General features: G+C 38.9%; 2 protein-coding genes across 3 annotated transcripts; one reads left to right on the forward strand and one right to left on the reverse strand.

Annotated features, from left to right (window-relative positions):
- Nucleotides 1-2,307: 2,307 nt before the first annotated feature.
- LOC126591531 (uncharacterized) lies at nucleotides 2,308-4,504 on the reverse strand. The gene is made up of 6 exons (XM_050257238.1): nucleotides 4,151-4,504; nucleotides 4,007-4,057; nucleotides 3,385-3,436; nucleotides 3,252-3,310; nucleotides 3,080-3,125; nucleotides 2,308-2,627 (listed from the first exon to the last, which is right to left on the reverse strand). Exons 1-6 carry the CDS (start codon nucleotides 4,274-4,276, stop codon nucleotides 2,485-2,487), a joined length of 477 nt encoding a protein of 158 aa, XP_050113195.1. The 5' UTR covers nucleotides 4,277-4,504; the 3' UTR covers nucleotides 2,308-2,484.
- A 1,525-nt stretch (nucleotides 4,505-6,029) lies between these two features.
- LOC126591547 (PAP-specific phosphatase HAL2-like) lies at nucleotides 6,030-10,291 on the forward strand. Of its 2 annotated transcripts, XR_007612412.1 has the most exons (4): nucleotides 6,030-6,532; nucleotides 7,712-8,399; nucleotides 9,122-9,484; nucleotides 10,091-10,291. XR_007612412.1 is itself a non-coding variant. In XM_050257264.1 (3 exons), exons 1-3 carry the CDS (start codon nucleotides 6,379-6,381, stop codon nucleotides 9,423-9,425), a joined length of 1,146 nt encoding a protein of 381 aa, XP_050113221.1. In that variant the 5' UTR covers nucleotides 6,030-6,378; the 3' UTR covers nucleotides 9,426-9,794. The 2 variants fall into 2 exon arrangements, 1 of the variants encoding a protein (XP_050113221.1); XM_050257264.1 differs by lacking the exon at nucleotides 10,091-10,291 and having other exon boundaries at nucleotides 9,122-9,794.
- The last annotated feature ends 806 nt before the right edge of the window (nucleotides 10,292-11,097 follow it).

Below are 11,097 nucleotides of genomic sequence, written 5' to 3' on the forward strand. Positions count from 1 at the left end.
AAGAGAGGAAAATGTAGTGAGAGAAAACACTGGTAAACGATAGTGGTACAAAGATCCGAACCGAGGTTCTAGGCACCATCCCGTCCACAAGCAAAAATTTTCTTATGAAAAATTGGCTTTTCAGATGGGGACGGGTTCATGGACTAGATCTGGTCTCCAACATGAAGAAGAGGATATAGGTGAGGGCCTGATGTGTTGTAACAGAGGATGTGGGAAAGATGATATGTGGAGGACGAGAAGAGAAGATGGAGGGTAAGAAAAAAGGGCCTTTTGGAATCACACACTGAAAGAAAAAGGAAAAACGGAGGCATAAAATCAAATCGAGACATAGCTCAGAACAAAAATCACCCAAAAGGGGGGTTTAGGAAACATCCCGAAGAAAGAAGTGGGAGGAGAGGAAGGGTTGCCACCGACCCTAGGCCACAGCTAGGCCGATGGCTAGGGTTGGGATTCTGGGCGGCTAGGGTTGGAATTTTTGTTTTGTCTTGAGAGAAACTAGGAAGGGAAAACGCGTAAGAGCAACTCCAGCGGATGCTGGTTGCTCGGGCGACAGGGGAGGAGAAAGGGCCTGAGGGCCGGTGGGAGCAGCTCCAGCGGGGAAGGGCCCGAGTGAGGGTGGGAGCCCGAGCGAAGGGGGGGTGGGGAGTCGACGGGCCTGTGGCCCGAGGGCTTTGCAATTTTTTATTTTTTTTGTGTCAGAGAGAGACACAGAGAGAGAGAGAGAGAGAGAGAGGGAGGGGGTTTTTTATTATTTAAACAAACAAAAAAAACTATTATTTTAATTGCTTATTGCCAGGGGGAAGGGTTCCAAAGGTGGAGATGTAAATGGCAATTACTGTTCATTAATGGTAGTTACTATTCATTTAAGGCAGTTACTGTTTAATAGGGTGGATTGAATAGTGGATTGCCAGGGGGAAGGGCTCTATGGGTGGAATTGCTCTAAGGGAGATTGTTTATCCCATACCCAATCTTCCACATTCTCATTACTTCTAATCCCCATCCATTTTGCCCCTTAAAATCCTTCTTTTGGATAGAAGTTTTAAAGGCGTTAGCAAAAAAGGATCATTGCTCCACATTATAACAGGTTTAGTGATCAATACTCACAGATTTTTAGTTTATAAACCAACGCTTCAATTGGAACAAAGTTCAAGGACTATTGCTCAAATTTTCTCTATATAAACTAAACAAAGGACTTATAGCCCAATTAAGGGTATTCACTTTTGCACTTTTTTTTAGTACATTTATATTTTTATACTAAGGGGAGGGGGAGTTCGGCTGAGCTGCACTATTGACAGCCTAATTTGATATCGAATTCGTCATCCACGAGATTCGAACCTAAGACCTCTCACTTCTAAGCGAAGAGAAATACTATCAGACTGTAGTACTGAGTGACATTCACTTTTGCACTTAGAAGTATCAAATTTGATTTCATTGTTCCCATCGTTGGTATAAAAAATAATAATAATAACAAGCTATGCAATTCGGTTTGATGGAAAAATAGGTAAATTGCAAAATTATTAGAGAAATGCTAAGGAAACTATCAAAGGTGGGAATCTCTATCGTCTCATGCTTTTAACACAATATTTTATAATGTTGCATAAAAATTAATGTTAAACTATAATGTAACGTAAAGTTCACGGAGAATCTCCTTTGCATTTCTCAAATTATGAATTCACCTTTAATAGGCATAATGGTGACTTTAGCCTTTTTTTATCGACAAAGAGGATTTTTTTTAAATGTTTTTTTAATTTTTTTATAAAACATCGATCTATTCAATTAATTAAAAGAGAGGTAACAAGGTAGTCGGTAACAAGGACTCCTCCAAAATCATATTTGAGATGAGGTTATGGGGTTCCTCAAACCAGTTACAATTAGATCTCACAAAATAAGAGCAAAACGTGCTAGACGATGAGCCACACTATTAGCTCGACGATTGACCATCAACATTTGACATGGACAGATGCAGGACCATTAGACCCCGCAGGCAATAAAGTCACTCGATTGAACTCCCGCTGCCACCAAGAAATGCAGCGGGAATAGATAATGTCAGGAGGTTCATTCGAGTCATTCCAAAGGCGATTGTGTCTTGCCCCTCAAATGGCCCATAAGATCTTCAAACAAATAGAAAAGTTTGGGGTCCCCATGCAGCGACAAGAGGATTTTGTTAATAAGAGTTGCATCTTTTCAACTTCGCATTCTTGAGGTCCCCATTGTACAAGTAGAGCGGCAAAAACCTCCAGGTTTTAACTCTACTGGCCTTACGTTTGTGACGATGCTTACTGCTCAAACCAACTACTTCGACGGTGGTTAGCATAACCCTTCATATGAGATTATGTGATATGATCATAAAAAAAATTACCAAAACTGTGGTCAATGATGTGAAACATCTTAACCATATACAAGTTCACGCATCTACAAAGCACACGTATATAACATCAATTACAAAATTGTATCAGATTATTCGATATGTACACCTGCAAGAAATCATCTGACCCTTTCTTTCCGAGAGCGGGAAGCGTGAGCCTCTTCGATATATCGTGTGAGAAGTGAAATCCCATAATGTGAGGCACTTGAGGTAGCATAATAGGATGTCACGGTGAGTTGAGCAAACTTTGGAAGTGCATAACCTGCAAAATCCAATATTAACAGAGAATTGGAAAACATGTATCCAAAACTTTAAGGAAAAGCTTAATTGCAAAATCCCTTTTTCCGCATTCTTAACTACCCTCAAATTACACATGCATCGTGGTCTACGTAGAAAATGTCACATACTGATTTTTACAATATCCTAAGAACACCAAATGCGACTGAAACTAAGAACATCGGGTAAAAACTTCAGCTGAGTCTCAGATATTGAGGGAACATGGCTTAGTCTACTCTACATACACTTGCTAGAACCAAACAAATTGAGAATCACATCTATTTTTAAAATAAATTAGTCATTCCATGGCTGCTAAACAAGTGATCCGTTTAATCAAAATAAAAACGGAAGAGCAACAACAAACAGAAATGCAAAAGCATTTATCATGTTCCAAAAATAGACTTCTTTTAACCCAGTGGAGAAAGGCCGGATTTTTACCTCCAAATGCAGCACTGGCACCCGAAAACAGTAGCAGTGGAGGAAGCTATGATTTAGAAGAAAATAACAAATGTGAGCTTAATTGTTGAACATAAAAATATAAATCTCTAATGATAAATGCCAATAAGTGCATTGCAGGATAAAAGGTGAATAACAAGAAGAAGAGATGTACCCCAACTAAGAAAGGAAGCCACTTTGGTCCCTTCAAGCGACTCTGAAGGTACGGGATCCCTGCAATCAAGTAACACTAAGAAATCTGCATATGAAAGCATATACTTTGTAAAGACAAAGGGAAACGTACATACCTGTATTAAAGCTATGGATTGCACTAAGCATTCCTCCAATACCTGAGCCAGCCTATTCATACACACAATAATGGAGAGGTTTAATCACTCGTATATCAAGCTACGTCCAAATCACTATCATAAACATACACTCAAACATGATCTTTGTACATGCAGCTCCACCCTAACAACGCAACTGATATTGGGTTATATAATCTATCATATGAATCAACAATTAACAGGAGATTTATACCCAATCTTCAAGTTTGACAGCATTTTGTGATGCAGATTATATGATACAAATTCGGAACTAACAACAACCAATTACATAATAACTAACAAAGAATCATTGTTAAGATCAAACAGTTCAATACCTAAATGATGTAAACATACACGCAAACATGATCCTCATACATACACCTAGACCAATAACGCTAACAACGCAACTGAAGTTGGGTTCTACTCCTACCAGATGAACCAACTATAAGCAAGTGGATTCATGCCCAATTCTTCAAGAATTTTGGCCCCTCACAGAGAGATAAAGTCGATATCAACAATATTTAAAATTCACAACAAAACCCAATTGCTACACAAAGAAATAAACTTGAGCTCAAATGGGTAGCTGAAAAAGAGAGAAACTTACAACAGCAGTGGCATCGTGAAGAACAGGGGTGATGGTCCATTCTCCTTTTTCCTGAACAGCAAACAAAATAGATTCAAATCAATTTCCAACTGTAAAATCCATTAAATCAAATCACCAAAAGAGTTAGGTTATGGGGGTTTGTACGGAATCGCGGTCGAGGAGAGAGAGGCAACGAGGGCAGCGAGGGGTGCCGAGGCCCGGATTCATGGTGGGATCGTGGTGCAGGTTCCCGCTCCTCAGCTTCTGTTCGTATACCTCTCGAGTCCCCATCGTCGGATTCTGACAAAAATGCTAACAATTTCAGAGAAATCGGCTGACGGAGGCGATGGTAACTCACTTGGCGGAAACGACGGCAGCCATGGAGGAGATGAATCACCGGAGAGGGGGGATGTGAAAAGATCGGGTGGGAGCGATGGAGGAGAAGACGATGATGATGCGTGTGCCCTAGCCTTGCTTTTGAAATTTTAGGTGCGACGGCAGCGTTTTAGTCGATGGGCTACGGTTGTCATCGTTGAGTAGGCAAAATATCACACGGGTTGGGCTCGGTTATAATTTTAGGCCACGCAAAAACCCTCATCACCTACCGTCCAAAAAAATTAAGAAAAATTAATGAAAGTTAAAAAAAAAAAAATTAATTTTAATAAAAAATAATAAATAAATATGTAGTGAATAATATCAGAGAAAGATAAAAATATGGTTTTTCGTTAAAAATGAACAGTACCATAAATGTTTCGTTAAAACTCTGAAAAATAATGATCATTTATCATTAGGTTTAATATTAAAAGTTGGATCCTTGGAGCAATTTTTTTGGGACCCTCTAGACCAAACAATTTTAAACCGTTCACCCATGCTGTCTCCCATGACGCGTTTGGCTCGCTCACCCTTCTGCTCTCACCCTTCTTAAAAAGCCTCAATGAAATCTTTCATGTTTTCTTTGCTTTCCCAATACATGGAGAATTGGATTTTGCTTAGAAGAAAAAAAAAAGAGATGAGTAGAGGCCTAAAGCTTCATACCAATCCATGGTCGTGTTCACCATAGAGATGCAGATCTGATCAAGGTGGTGAGAGGAGAAGGAGATCGGGACAAAGGGAGAGAATAGCTGTTGGGAAATTTTGACGTGTTTCTTTTGCTCCAGAGAGAGGATATGCGTCCTTCAAAGTTTATATTAGATGAATGTGTTTTTATATTTTCATATTAATCTTTGATATTAAATGTATATATAGATGACTGCATCATTGGTTATTAAGTGACAAGAAAACATGACTTATGCATAAAATACATGCTCATAATGCAAGCCCCTTCAACTTTTAATACTATTTCATAACTGAAGAAAGTTGAAGTTCCACCATAAAACTAATTGACAATATGGACAGTAACTTAATTACTTATTTATAAACACATGCAAGATCCTTTCTTTTTTCGATGTCAGATTAACTCTCAACACGACCCTCATGTGTGGCAAACCTTAAAGCCTAGGACATGGTCAATCCAGTGACGTGGACCATATGAAACAACCTGCTCCAATACCATGGAGAAAGTTGAGGTTTTCCCATAAAATTAATTGACAATATAGGAAGTAGCTCAACTTATAAATACATGCAAGATCCCTTATTTCTCCAATGTGGGATTAACTCTCAATAATAACTTATAATTATAATAAAAAGGCTCAAAAGACTTAACCAACTAACTTAGCTCACATCAATTTTAATTATATTTTGTTAGGATAGATCAAACTATTCCTTAAAACTTGATGGGCTTACTCTAAATTATTACAGCCCACCACCTTATGTTTTTATTGTCTTTAAGGCCAGAAGCCCAACACCTCATCTTAAGGAAACAACTCAGATTTCTTACAGTAGCTTTGAGATATAGGTGAACTCGTTTCATACAAGTTTCCGCATCGCCCCACACACAGTTCGCCACATACACACAAAAGTAAGAAAGAAAAAAGAAGCAAAGCTTGTGAAAGAAAGAAACAGGTGTGGTCATATTAAAAGCCTCCAGAATGGACCCTAACAATAAAAACGGAACCTTTTGCGACACTATCATTCTCCATGCGCTTTTTTACTACTATCCTTCCACCCAAACACACAAATCCCACAAAACACAAATGCCACCAGCGAAAATTCCACAACACAAACAAAAGAACCCCAATTTTTTGACTTACGAAAAGGTACTGCATCTCTGAATGCCATTGCCATTGCCATTGCCATTGCAGAGCACACAAAAAAACCTCAAAAATTACCAACCCAAGAACATAGGAACCGTAATTTGCACGAGTCCCCAGGTTGTTACCTCAAAGATTGATACTTTCTCCTCGTTTTTGAATTATCTCCATCTGGGTGTTGTCGGAAGTTGTTGGAATTGAGGAATGGAGGGCGAGAAATACGGTGAGGAGCTGGATGTGGCGGTGAGAGTGGTTCACATGGCGTGCGCTCTGTGTCAGAGGCTGCAGGAGGGTTTGGTGTCAGGTGGCAGTGGCCTCGTTAAGTCCAAGGACGATGATTCTCCTGTGACTGTCGCAGGTACTATGAATTGAAAGTTCGTTATCTGGTTATCTTTCCTTTGATTTCGGAGGTTTTTGGTGGTGGGATTGTTAAAGTTTTTGGCGTCGAGAGAAATGGATTTGAGAAATGTTCTGCTGTTTATCTGTTTGTGTGTTCCTTAATTTTGGCAAACTAGTGCAATGTAGTACCTTTGCTAGATAGTGTTAAGGTTGAATCAATCGCTGCGGGTTCCGCGATACGGGGTCATGTATTTAGTAGCTCTTGAATTGGTTTGCCTTCTAGTTAAGTTGATAATGATACTCTATCTATGTTTACAAGTTACGATGAACGAATTTTCGAAATATCAGGACAACGCAAGTTTTATTTTTAAGGACTATATATATAGGTCCTTGATGTATTTAGGTACTTGATATTAGGTGCATTGTCTTAGAGGTTTTTTTGCATCGTTATGGAGTAGGTTTTTCGCTTAGTGTGGGACGGACCAGAATCTTCTTATTCAAGCCCTATTTAAGTAAGAGGGATTGACCAGTAGATGAACTTTGCTGGGGAAGAGTCTGATGGTATGTTCTTGAAATGCAAAAGATAGTTATGAGAGCATTTAGTACATGGAGCATGATTTCTGTCGGCTAATTAGTACACATTTGTCTTTTAAAGTTAATACGGGGATGGGGGTGGAGTATTTTTCAAGTACAACTTATAGATTGTGTAAGAGCATTATGTGAAAACACAATTATCATCTTTTATAGAAATGCAGGGGAACACCTGTTTAGTTTCTTTTGTGTCTTGCATAAAATTTGAAATATCTCGTTTCATTGTCCGAAGAATGGTTACTTTCTTCTAGTAGATGATAGTACCAATTTGAGGCTAAGATAACCTTTTAGCTGCTACCACACTATCAAGAAAATTAAGGCCTACAACATAGTTTGTTGGTAGGCGATATGTTGCTTATCGTTGTTAAGCTTAATAAAACACGTATGAGCCACAAAAGTTTACGTCCTTCATTATATGATCATAGTTGGAGAATGTATAAGCTTCAGATAAGAAGGGATTTTGTTTTATCTTTACCCTTTATTATGATGATTTCCTTTATTTACTGTAAGTTGGTTTAATATCCTTACAAGAACTTTTACGCTCCGGAAACAGGTTGGTGCTCTTCTATGAAGTTGTGCTAATTCGATTGACATTGTGCATGAACAGATTGGAGTGTGCAAGCAACTGTTAGCTGGATACTGTCTGAATTCTTTGGAAGTCAGAATGTATCCATTATTGCTGAAGAAGATGTACAAACTCTCTCTCAGGCTGACTCAGCAGGTTTGCTGGAAGCTGTTGTGAACACTGTTAATGAATGCTTAGCTGGAGCCCCCAAATATGGTCTTAAAAGTCCACCAAAATCCCTCAACACCTCTCAAGTTCTTGAGGCTATCAGCCGATGCAACTCAGTGGGAGGCCCCAAAGGAAAACATTGGGTACTTGATCCTGTTGACGGAACACTAGGGTTTGTGCGTGGTGATCAATACGCTGTAGCTTTAGCATTGATTGAGGATGGAAAAGTTGTTATTGGAGTACTTGGGTGCCCTAATTACCCAATGAATAAAGAATTGCTCAGTTATCATTATCAGTACCATGAAGCCATGTCAAAGTTGTCTCCCCCTTCTGAGGATACGTGGGAAAGAGGTTGTGTGATGTATGCGAGGAGAGGCAGTGGTAAAGCATGGATGCAGCCACCAATCCGTGGGGATAAGAAGTTTGTGTGGCCAAATTCTGCAAGACTTATTCAGGTTTCTTCCATCGATGACCCCGCGCTGGCTACTTGTTGTGAACCTGTCGAGAGAGCAAATTCAGACCACTCCTTCACAGCAGGACTTGCTCACAGCGTAGGGCTTAGGTACATTTATTTACTTATGTATTTCTATGCACCCACTTGGATGGTCGTTGTTCTAACAAATGAAACCAGGACTTAATGAAAAAGGTGGAAGAGTAATGGGAGGAGAAAACTGCAAACAGAAGAGTGAAATGAGTTATCAAGTATAGGAGCACTTCCCTTTTCTAGTTTCTTTTTAATTACATATAAGAGGTATAATAAAGAGATATTTCCAGGTTGACGACATTTCATTATAAAAACCTAGCATACTGTTTTAATGATATGGGTGATTTTTTATCACAAGTATTGCCTAGGTTGTTGTCCTGCTGTTGCTTGTTTCTTCTGTTTCATGGTCCTATTTTCAAGTTCTGAGAAATTAGATAGGGAGTAAGAGATTATAAGAACAAGTATATGTATTGCCTGTTATTTGGAATTTTTTAATAGTTACCTTGCTTTTCTTTGAGGCAATTGCTTAATGATATGTTTTTTTAAGTACAAGGCATTGTGATTGATGGTCAATTAAGATTAAAAATGAGTTACTGGAAATCCTAATTTTAATTCCTTTTCGTTGTTATCAATGGTACCTTCTCCGTTGAGTTTCTTATCTTTCTCTGGTTGGTAAATGATGTGAATCTCAAAGCCACCTTGCCACCTTGCACGTCTTTTTTACTGGGGTAGGAAGATACTGGCAACTATAGTTTTACTTGTGCTCTAATTTGATATTTTCCTTTCATATCATAAGGTAGAAATCAGCCCCTGCGTGTCTATAGCATGGTGAAATATGCAGCCATAGCTCGAGGAGATGCTGAGCTATTCATGAAGTTTGCAAGGACTGGATACAAGGAGAAGATATGGGATCATGCTGCTGGTCTTGTCATTGTAGAAGAGGCCGGAGGTGTGGTAACTGATGCTGGAGGGCGTCCCCTGGACTTCTCAAAGGGACCGTACTTAGAGGAACTTGACAGGGGCATAGTTGTTTGTTCTGGGGCCACACTACATGAGAAAATCATTGATGCCGTGTATGCCAGCTGGGACTCTTCTAATTTATGAGGCTTTTCTGTTCCATGCGAATGGACCACAGTGGCAGTAAATTTTGCAATTTTGTTGAGGTAAGGTCATCTAGTAGTATTTTTTTTTACATTGCAAAAGAACTTCATCACAGCTTTATCCACCTTCCAATATAACTTACTGAGTCGTCGGATGAAGTATTTCTACCCTGTTTGCTTGATGGATGGAAACAGAAGGAAGTGAATAATTCCAGACCTCTTTTAACAAATGTAGTGGGAGTCTTAGAAAACTTATGAATGCGAGAACTCCGTTTTGTTTCTACTTATCCATCACATGAGAGAATCTTGCCAAATTAGGTTCATTCATCTCATTTCCATCTCTCACGTATTTTAACACCCTCGAATTTTCCAATATTTCTCTATTCTTAATAAACTTGAGACTCAAATCTTCTGCTTCAGATGTCATGTACCTTCTCTCCCCAGGTGGACAGTTATTTGACCGGGCTAACTTAATAAATAGTTGTTTGCAATTGCTGGAACTCAAACGTCCCAACAGTTTGGATATCAAAGAGGAAGCCTTGTAATTTGAAAACGGTTCAGTATGGTAAACTTGGCTGCACTGCACACACTCACTAACCTGGTTTCTCGTTTGTATCCTTTACTGAGCTTTGTGCAAAGAAATATTTACGCATCTTTGAACTATTTCAGGGCAAGCGATTTGCAGAGAAGGATTTGTGATAACATTCATATGCTATCGCCAAGGTTAAGTTTATAGAAGGTAGTATTTCGTCTGGTGACATGTTCAACTGAGTTCAAAATGGCACTGTTATACTGCTCTACTCAATAGTGAAATATTTATCAGTAAGATCTTCAAAGTAAATATTATGCAATTGCAGTTGCGTTTCAAGATTTCTCCGGTGTTTATGGATCACTATTCAAAAATCAGGTGATGACCATTTTCTTATGGCATTACCTTCTACCGATGTTTAAGCAACAATTTTGCTTATCCGATGAACCCGAGAGGTCTTTGTTCATATTTAGTCAACGTAGTTGTTCGGATCACCTAAACTATGACATCTCCGAGTCGGATTTTCTTAAACTAGTAATATAAGTTGAATATCAGTTAGCTAGCCTCTTCTGTTTATCCTTGGTGGAACAAGAATTAGAAGACAGGCACCCTCCAGAATTCATTGAATGCTGTAACTGGATGCTCATGCTTGCTAATGGGTCCTCTGGGGGGGGGGTTCCTTGTTTTATTTGTTGGGCCGTTGCCAAAGAAACAAGTCTTTTTCCGCTACTCAGCATGGAACTTATATGTGTTTTTTTTTTTTGAACAAACGGTATTATCTACATTAAGGGAAAAGGAGTGAGTTAAGTCTCACAATAGGCTTGCAATACTGTGGTTCAAATTTGTTTTTGGCGAGAAACCTCTCACTTACAAATGAAGAGAAATATCATTGGATCGTAGTAGTGGCAGCATGAAACTAATATGTTAGTCCAAAACATAATCATGGAACTATTTTCCTTTACTTCCTTTGCAATTTATTTGTCACCCTTATCACAATACTAATGGAAAATTGGGAAAGGTATACTATAAATTAATTGGAAGGGGTTTTTTTTTTTCCTTTCCATACAAGCATATGTTACTTTCAACTAATTTAAATTATGGAGAGCAAAGCTATAAACTAGGTGCATAGCGGGAGCATGTCCGCTCT

The sequence above is a fragment of the Malus sylvestris genome, chromosome 11 (genome assembly GCF_916048215.2).
Source record: "Malus sylvestris chromosome 11, drMalSylv7.2, whole genome shotgun sequence".
Taxonomy (NCBI): domain Eukaryota; kingdom Viridiplantae; phylum Streptophyta; class Magnoliopsida; order Rosales; family Rosaceae; genus Malus; species Malus sylvestris.

What these genes read in the sequence shown, in the direction of transcription:
- LOC126591531 (XM_050257238.1), bottom strand. Translation starts at nt 4,276, where the DNA reads ATGGGGACTCGAGAGGTATACGAACAGAAGCTGAGGAGCGGGAACCTG. An exon ending in GGCTTCCTTTCTTAGTTGGG is followed by an intron (nt 3,126 to 3,251) that starts GTACATCTCTTC and finishes TCTAAATCATAG; the next exon opens with CTTCCTCCACTGCTACTGTT. An exon ending in TGCCAGTGCTGCATTTGGAG is followed by an intron (nt 2,628 to 3,079) that starts GTAAAAATCCGG and finishes TGGATTTTGCAG; the next exon opens with GTTATGCACTTCCAAAGTTT.
- LOC126591547 (XM_050257264.1), top strand. Translation starts at nt 6,379, where the DNA reads ATGGAGGGCGAGAAATACGGTGAGGAGCTGGATGTGGCGGTGAGAGTG. An exon ending in TTCTCCTGTGACTGTCGCAG is followed by an intron (nt 6,533 to 7,711) that starts GTACTATGAATT and finishes GTGCATGAACAG; the next exon opens with ATTGGAGTGTGCAAGCAACT. An exon ending in GCTCACAGCGTAGGGCTTAG is followed by an intron (nt 8,400 to 9,121) that starts GTACATTTATTT and finishes ATCATAAGGTAG; the next exon opens with AAATCAGCCCCTGCGTGTCT.